General features: G+C 51.6%; 3 protein-coding genes across 3 annotated transcripts in view; 1 reads left to right on the top strand and 2 right to left on the bottom strand.

The window, feature by feature from the left end:
* The window catches only part of PTGES (prostaglandin E synthase), a 37136-nt gene that overhangs the window by 5661 nt on the left and 15631 nt on the right, over positions 1–15844 (top strand).
* On the bottom strand, positions 940–6214 carry LOC106047260 (torsin-1B). The gene is made up of 5 exons (XM_048054981.2): positions 5955–6214; positions 5579–5844; positions 4553–4728; positions 3409–3536; positions 940–2988 (listed from the first exon to the last, which is right to left on the bottom strand). Exons 1-5 carry the CDS (start codon positions 6142–6144, stop codon positions 2711–2713), a joined length of 1038 nt encoding a protein of 345 aa, XP_047910938.2. The 5' UTR covers positions 6145–6214; the 3' UTR covers positions 940–2710.
* LOC106047301 (torsin-1A-like) lies at positions 7310–10429 on the bottom strand. The gene is made up of 5 exons (XM_013198710.3): positions 9925–10429; positions 8593–8861; positions 8335–8510; positions 8035–8162; positions 7310–7902 (listed from the first exon to the last, which is right to left on the bottom strand). Exons 1-5 carry the CDS (start codon positions 10109–10111, stop codon positions 7658–7660), a joined length of 1005 nt encoding a protein of 334 aa, XP_013054164.2. The 5' UTR covers positions 10112–10429; the 3' UTR covers positions 7310–7657.

Genomic DNA, 15844 nt, shown 5'->3' on the forward strand with positions numbered 1-15844 from the left:
GATGCAGGGAGCTGTGATTCCTTTTCTGTTGAAAAGTATTTCCTTGGTGAAAGGGAAACAAGTGGACTTTGTACTGGAAACTAGATCATCACTACTAGCTGCGCTCAGATGCTTTTTGCAGAGGAGAGCTTTTTAGATACAGATGCGCTGAATGCTGTTGCAAGGACGAACTTGTCTTCTAGAAAGTAGGTAAAACCCTGCTTCTCGTCTCCTCCCGCCGTGGTGCCGCTGACTGCCTACCTTCTAGGCTGTGATTGAAGCCATGCCCATTTTCAGAAGCAGCATGTTGAAGTTTTCTCCCCCAGGGGATTAAAAAAAAAGTCATCAAGACTTCAGCTGTCTACTTCTGCTCTGGAGCTGCGTCATATGCTAATGAACTTACCAGTCCTAGAATCTGACAGCAAGCGAGTGCTCTCACCGCAGGTATTTATCTGCTTCTTTGACCTAAGGATTGCAGCAAATGACTAGTTGATGGAAAAAAGCAGGCGTGGAAATGATAAACTTCTAGTGCTGACTGGCGCCTTCTCATCAGAGGAAACTGTTCAACAAGCAGTACTGTGGCTCTTCCAGCCTGAGATCTGCTCTTAGTTCTGCTTCGTGTGCTATTGCAGCATCAACACAAGCATTTGACAGACAGTGGTGGCAAGTATTTCATTACATCCGAGCCTGAGGTGGCTTAGGGTGGATGGAAGAAGGTTCCTCCAGAGGAGGTGGAAGTGATGGTCAAAGGGTGGAGACTGGCTCCCTGTCAAGTCTCCCCTCTATAAACCACCAGACCTGGCTCGGAGCATCGCCCGCGTCTGGGTGAAAGAATTGTTTGTGTGCCTGACCCCGCTCCTGGATTTGATCCTTGTGAATCCTGCAGGACTAAAGGAGGCTTAATGGAAAGCTGCCATAAAACAGTCCTTTTCTGTGGCTGGAAATAATTAAGGCACGAGACAAAGTGACTTAAGATTTATTCCAACGGCAGTACAGTAGTATTACTTAGTGTTTTGAAACTGTACAAATAGTTGGCACTCGGAGTAACTGAAACTGGTGACATTTACACCTATGAATAAGTCAGTTAAGAGGCAAAACGCTCCTTAGGAAAAGCAACAGTCCAATGTCCCAAGGTTAACGGCTAGCTAGCAGTGGGCTCTGGAGATTGCATCAGTGTCAAAGAGTTTGCCAACGTTTGACAAACTCCACGTGGAGCTGTAAAAGGCAATTGACACTTTTAATTTAGAGCTTTACATAAACACTAAGTTCTCTGTTGTAACATCTCAACATTAGTATGTTAATTTGCCTACAAGTTTTGCATCACATTTGTAAGCTTAAGTACGGGTGAGGGATTAGAAGCTGCAGTTCAAAGAGCCCGCTCCCTTAAAACAGTTTAAAAACACTGCACTCAGACAGGTGATAGGTACTTCTGCCCTGCACGAGGGATGGATAGATGATGAAAGAATTGAAGCTGTAACAATGTCTAAACCCCAGCCTTACCACACACATGAAGGTTAAATCAATCTTTCCCAGCCTCCTAAACTGTCACTCGCCCTTCCACACAGACACCGCTTAGTATTAAAAGCTACTATAAAACATACTTCACTAGATAGGTATGGGGTTATCGGAGGCTGATCTCCTTCCCCATACTCCCGTCTCTGGTTCTCTAGCATTGCATTTTTGTTGCTTACACTTCAGTATAAAAATACACTATTAAAAATAACTTCAGCCATGGAAGTGTCTTCCAAGCAGCGTGAGAGGAGGATTACCCACTCCAAGGCTCTTGGGTGCAGCTCGGGGGACTGATGAAGATCTTGAGGACTTCAGGCCCTGGAACACACGCCCAGAGTAACCTGACAAGCTGCAGCAGTCAAATCCTTGAGAGTTTTCCGCTTAAGAAGAGGATACCAGCCTAGTAGGTTGCAAATCAGACCCCTCTGCTAAGACAGACGCCCTGGAGTTACCATGTAAGTTCACTCAGTCCCCTCAGAAAAGTATTAAAAGAGAAAATATCACCATTTCTTTTTCCCCAAAGAAGTGGAGTGGCAAGTGATTACATTCATTCCCTTTCTCCCCCATTTAGTACCGGATCTTCTGAGCTCATCGTGACTTTTTGTATTACCATAGCAGGAGATGTGCTAGGATGTAACAGACAGAAACTGTAATCCTGCTGTTCTGTTCCTAAATAGCTGGATCTCATCAGTAGAAGCCACAACAGCATCAGACTGCTGTGAAGGACAGGGAGCCTCCCAACACTGCGCTTTCTTACTGTGACATGTTGAGGTGTGTACCCTTGCAGACGCTATCACAGGCAGGATCACACCATAAACTCCTCTAACTTGGCTAGCCCATGAACTAGAGCTTCTGTGTACATGGAAGGGAGTATAATTGTCTGCAAGAGTTCCTCAGTTTTGAATTGTTTTGTGGAAAGGCAAATCAGGGATTTAACAATCCCAGCAATTAATAAATCAGGAGAGGCTATATCCAGCACTGTGTGTGCCATGCTCAGAAGTTTTCTATAGGTTAAAAAAGGGGGCAATATTTGGATATCAGGCAGTTTAGAGATGAACAGTGGGATTTTATGTTTAAAAAAAAAAGTTTAAAAGGCCACACTGCTCTCTCCGGGATTTTCACCATACTCCCTGCAATAGTAAAAAAAAAAAAAAAAAAAAAAGTGCAAATAGACAAGTTTCCAAAAGCTCTGGCAGTGCTTTGGAGAGGTGAAGGGTAATCAATCCTTGGCTTTCGTGTATTTCACTGCAATGTCTTCATGAATATCCAGCTTGGCCTGTACAGTCTTGCAGCCCTTGTCAGAGTAGATTTTCGCTTCTTTTGGGAAGTACGTCATTTCATCAGCCACTGCCTCCACAACCTTCTCATCGACAGCATGGCCCCGGGCTTTCATTTCAGCTCGGACACACATCTTCACGTGCTTGTGCTCCAGGGGCAGAAAGGGAACAAAGTAGTCGATGAGGTTCCTGTCGATGAGGCTGCTGTGCCACAGTCCACCTGCAGGAGAAGGGGGGAAGGAAAAGAAAATAGCTACCAAGGAAGGACTTTCTCTAAGCTTGGGCCTGCGTAGGGCAGGAGCTGCAGACCAGGCTGAATTCACAAAGCAGTTTATCTCGACTGCTGCCCAGGGAGGCAATGTGTGCTGGTTAGCTGGATGGCTCAGAGGGACTGCACCTTGCATTGTCGCTGCTACTCTTCGGTGTCCCCACGTAGCACCTTCTGTGCTGAGAGCTTTCCTGTGGCGGGATGACATTGGAGTGAAGGGACAAAAGGGCAGGGAGCGGGGACACCACAGGAAGGTGTGTGGGGGTGTCACAGGAAGCAGGGCAGGGTCAAGGCAGGTGAGGAACAGATTGCAGAAATAACCCTGTCTTATGAAGTAAGGCCATTTCCCATTTTCTGGGGAAAGTGACTTACTGTTCTTGTTATTGAAGACTCCTACAGATAGCACAGGCTCCAGGTCTTTCAGCTGTATCTCTTCCCTGCGCTTCCCACTTGTCCAGAAGTCAAGTGCTGCTTTATTAATTAAGTCACCACCAGCATTGCTGTTCATAAAAAAAAAAGTTTACAGCAGTGAGCTGAGACACAATTAGGCCAGAATTCCTTTTTAGCTGGTTACATGAATCGCTAGTCTTGAAGTCAAACAAGTAACCAAAACAGAAACCTGTAAGCCAAAATGTATGGGAAAATCTCCACTTCTTATCAACTGCCATCAGTGTGGGGCAGGTTGACCCCAGCCAGCAGCCAAGCACCCACACAGCCACTTTCACTTCCCCCCACTGCCCCCAGCATGATGGGAGGAAAAAACAGGAAAAACAGAAGTGAGAAGACTTGGTGGTCAAAACAAAGACAGTTTAATAGATAAGGGAAAGAGAAAGGACAAAATAATAATTTTTAAAAAGCACACGGCTAAGGAAATCACTCACCATCCTCCCAGACAGATCAATGCCCAGCCAGTCTCTCAACAACCGTGCTTCTGGAGGCTGACACCTCACACTGCCTTCTCTACCCCAATTTTTCTTGCTGAGCATGGCACTACCTGGTTCAGGTCAGCTCTCCTGATTGTGTCCCCTCCCAATGTCTTGCCCACCCCCAGCCTGCTCTCTGTGTGCGTGTGGGGGGGAAATCCTTGAAGCTGTGCAAACACTTCAGCAACAGCCAAACACCGGGGTGTTATCAGCACTGCTTTAGCCACAAATGCAAAACAGCACCAAACAGGCTGCAACGGAGGATGTTAACTCCATCCCAGCCAGACCCAGTACACGGTGCACCCACCCCACAGAACTGTCCCAAAATCTGAGCTCTCAGCTTAACTGTGCCCTGGGCCAGTCTCCTGAGCTCAGCACACTGCAGTGACCTGCTGCGCCGTCAGACCTGCTCCACCACAGCCACGGGCCCTGCACTCACGAGCCCAGGGTGCTCCCTTCTGTCTTCGAGGGATGTTCTTCACCCTGGGGCAACTATTCCGCTGTACCTGAGCAAGGTCTCATGGGAACATCGTTAGCATCGTAAATACGGATTTATCTGGATATCTCCAACAACTGAAAAAAGTGTTACCGACCTGAGGAAGATGAAGATGGCTTTCCTGTACGACACCCCATCAACCTGCTCGTAATAGTCTAAGAACGGTTTGATGGCATCGATAAGGCCCTGGTGCATCTTGTCCATCTCATCAAAAATGAAGACAGAGTGAGGACAGGCACTAACATTGCCCCGAATCCAGCTCTGCAATTGCTCCTGGAACAAGAAGGTGAGAAACACTGAAAAGCCAGGGCTGCAGAAGGCGTACCGCAGGGTGGTTGCGCGTCACAGACTCCCAAAGGCACCCTTCCAACCGCCCAAATCCTGCGCTCACTGGTTGTATCCTTAACCCTAGAGAGGACCACAAACATGTTTGCGATTGAACCCTTTAATGTGACACTGAATTTAATTGTGAATTCTTTTCCTGCTCACAAATCAGAGACTTTCTTTTTCTTCCTGCTTAGCGTATGGATATGACACTACAGTCAGGCTAGGATGGGAAGTTTGGAGAAACGAAAGTGTTTTCTGTTTGATTTAACAGCGTTTCCTCTTTCATACAGAAACCACACCTACCAGCACATCAGCTTGGGGCACCTTCAAACACTGAAACGTGAAGCTGCGAGGTCTCTTGTTTCAAGGAGTGAAGTCACCTGAAAGCTCTCACCCAAGTTACACTTCCTCATGGCCCAGTGATGTGGTTTTTAGTGCTCTGCACGGCGCAACGTGGTGCAGAACACCCCTTGGTGACTCCAGGCCAGCTCTCCCACCTGCATCCCCCTCCCAGCCCACTATGGAAGAGGAGAGAAGCAAACAAGCCTCGAGGCTGCACAGGCGCCGCTGAGCGCCACCGGGCTGTGCCCAGCGCTGCTCCAGCCGCAGCCACAAAGCACAGCACCGTGGGGCCGCGGTGGTGAAGGGCTCCAGTTAACGGGAGGGCTTTTAACGGTGGGCTCCTCTCCCAAAAAGCCAGCAGCGGGTAGCACCGGCGGGCGGGCTGTCCCTCGCTGCTCTGGGGCGGCTGTCAGCCGCTCTCCCAACATTTCGTGCCCGTGCGGGATGCGCTCACCCGGTAGAGCTGCAGCTGCTGCGGGTGCGGGAAGTGCAGGGTGGCCAGGAAGAGGTGCACGAACTTGCTGCGCAGCCCGGCGGGGTGGACGTGCTGCGCCAGGAGCTGGCTGAGGAAATTCTTCCCGGTGCCGGCCCAACCGTGCAGCGACAGCGTCAGCGGCTTCTTGGGGCTGGGGTTGTGGCTGAAGCCCGTCACGGCCCGCAGCACCACCTCCTTGGCCAGGTGCTGCCCGAACAGCCGCCCGTCCAGCTGCTCCCGCAGCGCTGCGGGGAGAGCCGCCCTCAGAGCCCGGCTGTGGGGCAGGGGGTGCCCGGGGCTCCCCGCTGCCCCCCCCCTCGGTCCCCCCACCCCCGCCACCCCGTCCGCCCGGTACCGGTGGCGTTGAGGCGATGCCCGGCGCTGGGGCAGCACTCCACGTAGCTGCAGTAGAAGCTGGGGTGGGACAGGTACCCGGTGAGCGCCGAGGCGACGCCGATGGCCAGCCCCACGCTGAGCGGCTCCAGCGCCGCCAGCCCCGGCAGCAGCAGCAGCAGCGGCAGCAGCAGCCCCGCCGCCCCCGGCATGGCGGCTCCGCGGCCCCGCTTCCGTCCCGCCGACAGCGGGCGGGAGGACGAGGCCAGGCCGGCTCCGCCTGTAGCCGCTGCCGCCATCTTTGTTAAGGGCACTGGGGGGGGGGGGGAGAGAAGGGGGGGAGTGCCCTTTTGGTGATTCGGGTGGGTCGTGACGTAACGCTGGGGGTGACGTCACGGGTCGGAGTGACGGCATTAGGATCTGGTGACGTCATGGGGTGAGCTGGGACCAGGCCTCGGTGCCTCAGCTCCCCCCTGGGGCCCAGCGGGGTGGGCTGTGGGGGCACGGCCCCACGCTGTGCCTGAGTGGCGCTGGGAATGAAACCCACGTTCACAGGGACATCAGGGTTGGAAAAGCCCTCCGAGATCATCGGGTCCAACCATCCCCCTACCACCGATGTCACCGCTACACCCTGTCCTAAGCACCACATCCAGCCTTCTCCTTGAAGAAGCTTCCAGGGCGCAGTGTGGCTGCACCCCATGCAAGTTCCCTAGGCCCCCGACCTTAGATGTTGGCCACGCCGGGGGAGCTCGGTGTGCTGACTGTAAGAGGAGCACTGCGGAGCTCGGAGTGGAGTGGAGACAAACTCATAACAGCTAATTGGGCATCACTCCCAATTACTTTAACACAACAGTGCCCCAGCCCCCAGCCTCCTCTCTCTCCTCCCTCACCACAGCCCAAGGGAACGGCATGGCAGCCTCAGGCACAGGGACGTGGCAGCAGGCAGTGATGGCGGCCTGCCGAACCACTCCCCCAGCATGCTTCCAGCCCCCTCTGTGTGCGTGGCAGCAGGCGGCTCCCACAGACAGACACCTGGTGAGCCAGCACCGGTGCCTAGAGACCAAGGGAAATGGTGTGGAGACACAAAGGGTTTCTCCATGCCCTTATCTGGCACCGGTGCACTGTGATCCCCAAGCAGACAGCTTGGCAGGGCGGGATGGCCACATCAGCATGAGGCGGTGGTGCCATGCGGGTGGGCTGCTGAACTGGGACCGCTGCCTCTGGCCAGGCCGCCTGGGTTTGGACCACTCGGTCTCCTCCTTTGTGCTTTGGTTTCCACGTCTGTAAAGCAGGAGCTGTGGTGCTGATCTCCTGCGTGATTTCTGTGAAGAAGGTGGGTGACAGGCTGTATAAAGCAGGCTGATACTACTCCACATGATGGTTATTTATGAATAGATTTTATTAATTAGGGCAATGCTGGGTGCAAACAGTCCTGCCACAAAAGTGGGAGATTGTCCTCTTTAAAATACTTACATTTGGGAGTGATTGTGTGGCAAGGAGAGCAAGCCTCATCCTCCATGCATGTCCCTCTTCCGCTTACTCTGTGCTACGATTGTTGCATTGCCCTTTGTATTTATTTAAGGGCTCTTCTGAAGGTCCCTCTGCTATGGAAAAGCCCAAATCCCGTCAAGGAAGAACGTGTAGCTTGATGGGGAAGGGAGTTACTGGTTCTTTCATCTGCTTTGGTCTTGCAGTAGGAACATAAGGTGTTTGGCCTCGTAATGTCTAGGTGCTCAGAGTCACTCTGGAGGCGACAGTCTTGCAGCCTTTGCTGGAGTAGAGTCTTTCTTCACTGGGGTAGTCGGTCATTGCCAAGGCAATCTCTGTGATGAGGTCCTCATCCTCAGGATGCCCTTGTGCACGCAGCTCCTCCCGGACACACTGTTTCACGTGTTCATATTCAAGAGGAAGGAAAGGGATGAAATAGTCAATCAGGTTCTTCTGGATCAGTTGACTTTGAAAGAAACCACCTAGAAGAGAGAATGGGGAGCTTTCCCATCTGAGTGCTGCAGAGGCCAGCGCGTTGCTGCACGCTTCCCAGACCAGTCTGCAGAAGACACTGAACGTCAGCAGTCCTGGAACTGGGGCCCAGAGGTACTCACTGTTTGTGTTGCTGAAAATTTCCTTAGATAGCAGATGCTGGAGCTCCTTCACAGGGATGTCTTCTCTTCCCTTCAGACTTCTCCAGTAATCAAGAGCAATCTCTGTTATCTTATCTCCACCTGCATTGCTGTTAGGAAAGACATTTGTGAGCTCATTAGAGCTGCATCTTTGCCATCTTTATTGCTCAGATCTTGGCAGTGGTTTAAGTTGCAGTCAGGCACAAACCTATTACTAACTGTTACTCCCTTTGTCCCTGCTGATTCTTTGGGACTGTAATTCTCTTTTTTAGCTTTCCTTACTTCAAGAAGATGAAGATTGCCTTGCCATAATAAACTCCATCCATCTCTTCATGGTAGCCAAGGAAAGGCGTAATCGAGTCTATCAGGCCATGTGGCATCTGATCCATTTCAGAGAAGATAAAAAGGGACCTTGGACAGGCACTGACATTGCCCCGAATCCAATCCTGCAGCTGTTCCTGTGAGAAGAGGCAATGTTATCTGGGGCTTGCACTCACAGTTGCAGACAAATTAGAGAAAATGAGGTGCAGCTGGAAGTACCTTGTACAGATGGACATGTGAGGCGTGTGAGAAATGCAGTGCCGTGTCAAAGTGGTGCACAAACCTCCTTCTTGATGTACTAGGCTGATAGAGGTTCTCTGCGATGATACTACTGACAAACGTTTTGCCTGTTCCAGTCCAGCCGTGGAAGGACATCACCAGGGGTTTCTTGGGCCGTTTGGAGTGAATATTTGTGCTCAGAGCAATCAGAATTAATTGAACAGCAAGATGCTGGCCAAAGACTTTTCGCTCCAAATCTGTTTTCACAACTGGAAGAATGAGAGGGGAGACAGAAAATATCATTTATTCTTCCCTTTTTGTGGCTCTAGCTGAATGACCATCAGAAAGAACAATTATTCCCTGCCCTCAGCCCATGATGAGATGGGCAGGCATCCCAACAACATGGTAGCTACTGCCTCCTGTGAAGCCCTGGGATGGGTTCTAATTTACTTGAGGGACTTGTTCTCTACATGCGCTAAATTCTCCTTAACTGTTTTTGTGGCATCTAACGTACCTCATGTTTATAGAAATAAGTCCTTCTGTTGCTGTATCATGTCCTCTTAAAAAAGAACCACGACTGTTTTTTTTCAGTGGCTAAAGTGTTAAAAACCAGCCTGTTTGTAACCAGCCAAATCCATGGCTGGTATGAAGAGATGCATTGAAGTACCTGGAGGCACACAGGTCTCAAGTGCTTGAGAATTTCCTTCAAATCTGTGTCCCAGCCCTGAAATTAAACAATATTTGTAGTCCTATGACAAAGGGGTTGGGGATTTCCAGGTGGCAGGATCTGGAATTTATGGTTGAAAAGCTGTGTAAGCTTTTTTCAGACTCTGCACTAGTTCCCCGCAGGCAGGGTGAGCCAGCTGCCCGTCTTCCCCTTTCTCAGGAGACTTCCAGCCTGCTTGGCTTGGGGAAATGAAACAGCAATGTTCTGACTCTTAGAGCTACCACTGATCGCTGCTCATTTGACATCGATTATAGGCCACTGCTGCCTGGGGTCTGGGATACCACCAGGGTGTCCATCTCACGATGTGGGGTCGTTAGCTGTTAGCCTTAAATTTACCTACAGAATTTTGCCTGCTTCTGCCAATGAAAACCAAGACACGAGCAAGGAAAAGGCTCCAGTAATTGTATGGCAAGCAGGGAACGTGCCCTCATGCGGGATAAGCTAAATGAGAAGCTTTTGCCTTCTGGAGCTGCTGTGGGCTTTGACTCTCATCTTTCCACGCCCACCCCGGGGATGCTGGCGTTACGAGGGAAGCCCTCGCCCCCCTGGGACCGTCAGCAGGCCCCACTGGCAGCTGGCTCCCGATGCCCTTGCCACTGCCTTACCTGAGAAGTTCAGTGTGTCCTTCGCATTGCAGCACTCCAGGAGACGGCACTTGAGCCAGGAGTGAGAGGAGAAGAGCTGCCAGGTGATGGCGGCACCCCCCATGAAGAGCGAAGCGCTGAGCGGGTCCAAGGCTGGCAACAAGGCGGGCACGAGAACAAAGACTACACCAACGCTCAGAAGCTTCATGGTGGAAACTGGAAGCCAGCCTGGCTCAGGAGGGAAGGAAAGCGAAACAGAAACTGCAGAACAGCTCCCTGCAGCGCGGTGCTTCAGGCTGCTGCAGCAAATGGGAGCCGAATTTCCCTGAAGCTGGATGTGTTGATGATTTCATGTCAAGGGCAAAGTTACCGCTCTGTGTGGTGAGAAGTGAAAGTGCCTGAGCAGGGTATCGCCCAGGAACGGGCGGTATCGCGTGAGGAGAGTGAGAATTTGATCAGAACAACCCCAGCCCTGAGGAGAGCAGGACTGGGACCTCAGGCATCTGAAGTGAAGTGCTAATTGATCCGGTGATTACAGGAACGTAGCGGTGCTTGTTCTGGGCTCAGCGCCGGGGGCTGCGCACAGCCCGGAGGGTTCTTTCTGTGCAGCTCAGAGGACTGGACACATGAGAAAGCCGCTTTTTGAAAGCAGGTTCTCAGAGCAGGTATTTTGTCCTGACAGCTTCGTGATCCCTGCCCTGCCAAAACGGCGTACTTGCAAAGGGGAGGGGCAGACAGCGAAACGTTTCTCATTTTCTCAGTAAACATTTTTTAAAATGATAAAACGTGAAAAGCACATGTAAGTAATCCCCGTTTTATTTTTAAAAGCCTCGCTGGAAAAACACCGAACAGCATTATTTAGTAGTCAGTGCACACGTTTAACACTTGATGTCTCTTCAAACGAGGTTTGCCCTGTGCAGCTTATGGGGAAAGCCACGGCGTTGCGCATTTCGGGTCCTCTCTGTCCGCTGCCCTCGAGCCGGGCACAGCTCCTGCTCTTGGCTCCTTATTCCAAGGCACCTTGCCCAGGTGGCTCCCCGACGGGGGGTGTCCCCAAAGCCCCATGCCCTGGGCTGCCCAGGAGCTGAGGCACGCGGAGCTGGGCTCGCTGGGCTGTCAGGCTGCCGCCTCTCCTTCAGCTCCGCCGGAGCCTGCCTCGAGGAAGGGATCAGCACTGGAGGCGTCGTGCAGGTTTCCTTCTTGCCTGGACTCTCCCGAGGTCAGTTCAAAGGATATTTTTACAGAAGTGGCTTGACACAGCTGAAAAAATACTGGGAATTTTCCAGACAGCGCTGGTCCCTCGATGCACCGGTCCTCTGCATTTGGCTGGGCTGAACGCTAGATGGGGTGTCAGACAAAGGGTTTGGGCCAGAATTTATGGGGCTAGGACGACTGCAGAAACTGAACGTCATTCCCGAGAAAAACAGGAAAGGAGGTTTTCAAAAACATCGCCTTAAAAACAGAGGTTGTGTTATGAAATGTTATTTCTTGGGATGTCAGACAGGACAGTGCTCACGGCTGCTCGGGCTCCCCGAGGACAAGAGCCTCACAGGCAATCTCAGAGGGGACCGAGAACGGCCCAAGTTCTACGGAGAGTTTGAATAAAGAAACGGGGCGGCAGAGCTGCGATCTGCAGATTCTTTTGGCTGCACATCCGAGTTAAAGGTGCAGGCAGGTTGCACTGCTCACCTCGCAGAGCTCAGCAGATGTTTTCCCCTTCCTCTCTAGGAATGGTGTGGTCCTGAGAATGGTGAGGTGGGTGGTCAGCCCTGAACCTTTCTGGGATAAAGCACAGCAGCAAGTTGTGTCTTAGAAATTGTGTGTAGGCTTCACGGTTGATAATCTATATTTTCTTCTCAAATATATCTGGAATTGAGGCTCTTCTGACTGACTGTGTGAGGGGGACAACGTCCGTAGTAAATTCTTCACTTTGGTCTTCTGGCCTTCCGCGAGGTTCCACCAACCTGCAGGGGACCACATCTCCCAAACTCGGTTAAAAAATGCAAAGTGACACGCTAGAAACAACACAGAGAAGGAGAATTATCTCATTCATGTACAAAGAAGGGGTAGCATGGGACACATCTATAGATCTTCTCCTTTCCATATGGGAGGGAGGTGGCATATATTTCCTATACAACAATAGGATGTATGCTGCCTAACAGGTACCAGATGGGTGTTTAAATAACCTTCAGCTGCAACATGTCATGCTGTTATCTCATTATCCCTTACAACTTAAATGGGTTCAAGCTGGGCCCGGACATGGATGAGATGTCTAATAGCGGTGCTGAGGCTGACACTGATGGCAATTTCCTCGAACAGCTGTCTGGAAGCTCCAAGTGGAGCACAGACCCCGCACACGCGGCGTGCCGTCTTGTTGCCAGTTGTGCTGCGCTGATGAGCACCTTGCTCTGGCCGGCTCAGCACCCTCCTGTGCCCCCCAAAACCAAAACTGCCCTCCTGTCCTGTGCTGACACCAGCCCCCATCGGCGTGGGGCTGGGGCGGTCAGCCAGCAGCCAGTCATCGTGAATCAGCCGCCCCAGGCTGAGGGAACTGGAAATTTGTGGCTGAGAAGAATTTTCCAAACGCTTTTGGTGTGTAATGGGCGGTTTGGGGTGTCCGTGACCTGTGGTGATGGTGGGTGGTGGGAGTGGGAGGGGGGGGAGGCGAGGGTGTGGGAGAGGTAAAGACATGGGGAATTACAAAATGGGGGAAAGTGAGGATTTGGGGAGCAGGGGGTGGGCTGGAGGACGTGGGGTGTTTGCAGCGGGTAGGCACGGGTGGGATAGGGGAGGTGGTGGGCAGGGTGTGTTGTAAAGGGAGAGACAAGGGATGCAGAGGTGGAGTGCTGAAGGCCAAGGATGAGGAGAAGAAAGTCCCAGGAGAGAGCTTTGCCTGCCCTTTCTCTGCTTTCCGTATGTTGAAATTTTCTGTCACCCGCCCACGGTTTGATTTGTGCGTTGTTGGTTTAAAGGCAGCGCTCCCGGGGCTGACTGTGAGCTTGCAGCCCTGTGGCGGAGAGCCGAGGGAGTTTGGGATACGGCTGGTTAGCAGTATCAGTACCTGGGGAGCCAGGAAAAAACGTCTTCAGCCATGGTTCAGGGTGATAGGGATCGGGGTTGCAGCCCTGCCTGGTGTCCTTGGAGTGCAAGAGGTTTCCAGATAAGAATTGTAGGGTCGAGGAAGCAATGCTTTTCCAGAAAAAGTCTGTGTTTTTGTTGGAAGATGTGTATATTCTCTATATTTCCAAGGTTCTCTATATTTTCCTCCATGAAAGAGGTTTGGTAACGTGACCGCTGGTTTACACGAGGTGCTGGGCTGGCAACAGGTTCTCACTGGAAGAGAAGAAATGGAAATTCTCTTTTCCCAGCATTCATTTTAATCTCTACCTAAGCACATCTCTTTCCACATGCTCCTCTCCCTGCCGTCTGACCCTAGCTAGACACTCTCTAATGCTCAGAATTTTTCTGAGGAGACTTTGATTTATTTTTACTTTTTTTTTTTCCTGTATGTGTGGTTTGGGTTTGTTTTCTTTCCCTTCTTCAGTTTCAGCATCATCTTCCAAGTGTTCCTCATCCTGAACACAGAGACGAGGCAGCGACAGGAAAAGGCTGTCGCTCTGACGTACTTTGGGACCTCTGAAGGAGGGGATTGCGGTGGGCTTTATCCAAATACAGAGCCTGGCTAAGCTCTGAGGACGGCACTAACGCTGCGGGAAGGCTCTGACTCACTGGAATGCGTTCGTTGGCCTTTCTATAACGTGATGGTTATAGAAATAACACCAGGCACCAAAACCTACATTAACGATGAGCAAACACTGTCTAATCCTGGCAACACCCCGGGAGTCAAGAGACTGTCATCCTCCCCTCGTAGGTAGGGAAATTGAGGTTTGCAGACAATGGAAGTTCTTCTTAATGGGACCGTTTATAGCTGGAAAGCTTATAGCGAAGGGATTAGCAGCTCTGCTCTCTCTTTGATATCTTTGCTCAAGAGCTTGAGCTGTGATTTGCCTTGAGCAGGTTTAAAAATCCCTGTCTGGGACACAAAATCAGAGTTCCTCATGTCAGTGTGCACTGCTGGGGGTGGTTGGTCGGACAAGGAAAGGTACGGAGGAGTTTGGGATGTGGGTGAAGGGGAAACCTCATGCACATGTCCAAAAACCTCTGCCCATGTGAAATAATTCCTTTGTCTGAACCCCTGTGAAGTTCTGATGTACTTGTAGGGTTTGCTTTTTTCTTCTGGATGCTGTCTCTAGAGAGCATAGCTGGGAGGTTCTTCCCTACAAAAGGAAAGGATTTCCCATCTGGATGCCCAACCTGAAAGTCCTTTTGCCTGAGCCTATATTGCGGTCGGAGAGCAGCCTCAGCGCGTTGTACAAGCAGAACAAAAAACTAGCCCTGGGGGCATTGCAGCAGCACCAACCCCGAGCAAGGTGCAGCAGCTGAGGGGGCAGCGAGGTTTATCAATGCTCCTGATGCTGCTAGGCCATGGTGAATGCTGACAGTCTGCAGACGGGGGAAAAAAAAAAAAAGGATTTTTAATCTGATACCAGGTGGTTTTCAGCAGGTGGAGCTAGCCAGGTGGTGTGATCTGGTGGGGACAGGAGTGAAGGGAAGAGGAAAGGTGGGACAGGAGCAAAAGGAGGAGGAAAGGTCTTCAAAGCCAGGCTTGATCTACAGCACTGGTGTGGGTGAGCGAAGCTGCTGCCTTGCCTCCTGTGGGAACTCCCCTGAAAGGTAATGTTTTATGGGTAGGTGCAGGGTGGCAAGCTGGCAGAGCGCCCCTCTGCTCCTTAAAGCTCTGCTCCTTAAAGGCTGGCAGCTGTTGCTGAGGTGCCTGTCTGACTTCCAGTTGTATTCACCCCCTCCAGCAACGAGGAAGGAGAGGGATGGAGAAGGGCTCTCGGGACAAGCACAGGGAGGTGTCTGAGTGCCCAGCACCCAACCTGGCTCTGCTTCTCCTCACCCCACAGGTGCCCGTGAGGGAGAAGGGATGGTGGGACAGCACTTTGGTTTTGGGAGGACAGAAATTTCTGCTCACCTGAGCAGGAGATGCCAGGGCTGCTGTAGTGACAGGATCTGAGAAACGGGGTTTTTAAATCTGTAGCTGGGCAATCTTAAGAGGTGTTTGTTCCTAAAATGGATTTTTGTGGCATCGACACCCTCCAGGCTCTTCTGTTTTGGTGGCAGGAGTGAAGAGGTTAAGATACAGTTTGGAGAAAACCTTTGTAAAGAGTATAAGTACCTGAGCTGCAAGGACAATGGGGCTCAGGGTGTTTTGTGAGCTGGTTTGAGTGTCTCTGGTTGCAGGGCAGGAGGATACAGTAGCTCCAGGGCTGACGGTGTCACCCAAAGCCAGGCGCACAACACCGCAGCCACAAAAGGACCATGCAAATCCTCCTGGGCTGAGGGAAGCAAAGCAGGAGGGGGCCGGTGTGCCACCAGCCTCACCTCGTCACCCGTCACTGCCCAGAGCTGGCCCAGCTCCTGCCTGGTTGCATCTGGGCTTTGATTTCAGGGGCTGTGTTGTGCAAGATCGAGACTGAATAATGGGTGAATTTGAAATGACAGAGCCAGTGGACGGGCTATCAGGTTGCACTGCGTGCTGCTGGTTAGTCTCTGTTTTGACTTGTAAGCTCCTGGTGCAGACATCACGTCACCTGTGGTTCAGTGACCAGGTCTGGGGACTGTGCTGTGACCCCGAGGGTCTGGCCACGGAGGTGTCACCCAGCTCCGAGCAGCACAGAAGTCACCTTAGCTGTGCTGTGAGTTCCTCATCGGTGGGGTGGGGATGCTGTGAGGCTGGGTTTGCCCGTCTCAGTCCCATATTTAGTTATTTTTAATTGAGATCAGAATCTGAAACTGGAGACTGTTCCTGCTTGGCTTGCAGTGGGTTCCAGTCTGGGACTAGGATCTGCTTTCTGGTTTTGTTCTCCAGGCTGGC

The sequence above is a fragment of the Anser cygnoides genome, chromosome 20 (assembly GCF_040182565.1).
Source record: "Anser cygnoides isolate HZ-2024a breed goose chromosome 20, Taihu_goose_T2T_genome, whole genome shotgun sequence".
NCBI classification, from domain to species: Eukaryota; Metazoa; Chordata; class Aves; order Anseriformes; family Anatidae; genus Anser; species Anser cygnoides.

What these genes read in the sequence shown, in the direction of transcription:
- LOC106047260 (XM_048054981.2), bottom strand. Translation starts at nt 6,144, where the DNA reads ATGCCGGGGGCGGCGGGGCTGCTGCTGCCGCTGCTGCTGCTGCTGCCG. An exon ending in GCATCGCCTCAACGCCACCG is followed by an intron (nt 5,845 to 5,954) that starts GTACCGGGCGGA and finishes CTCTCCCCGCAG; the next exon opens with CGCTGCGGGAGCAGCTGGAC. An exon ending in AGTCTTCAATAACAAGAACA is followed by an intron (nt 2,989 to 3,408) that starts GTAAGTCACTTT and finishes CTTCTCCTGCAG; the next exon opens with GTGGACTGTGGCACAGCAGC.
- LOC106047301 (XM_013198710.3), bottom strand. Translation starts at nt 10,111, where the DNA reads ATGAAGCTTCTGAGCGTTGGTGTAGTCTTTGTTCTCGTGCCCGCCTTG. An exon ending in GGACACACTGAACTTCTCAG is followed by an intron (nt 8,862 to 9,924) that starts GTAAGGCAGTGG and finishes TCATTCTTCCAG; the next exon opens with TTGTGAAAACAGATTTGGAG. An exon ending in AATTTTCAGCAACACAAACA is followed by an intron (nt 7,903 to 8,034) that starts GTGAGTACCTCT and finishes TCTCTCTTCTAG; the next exon opens with GTGGTTTCTTTCAAAGTCAA.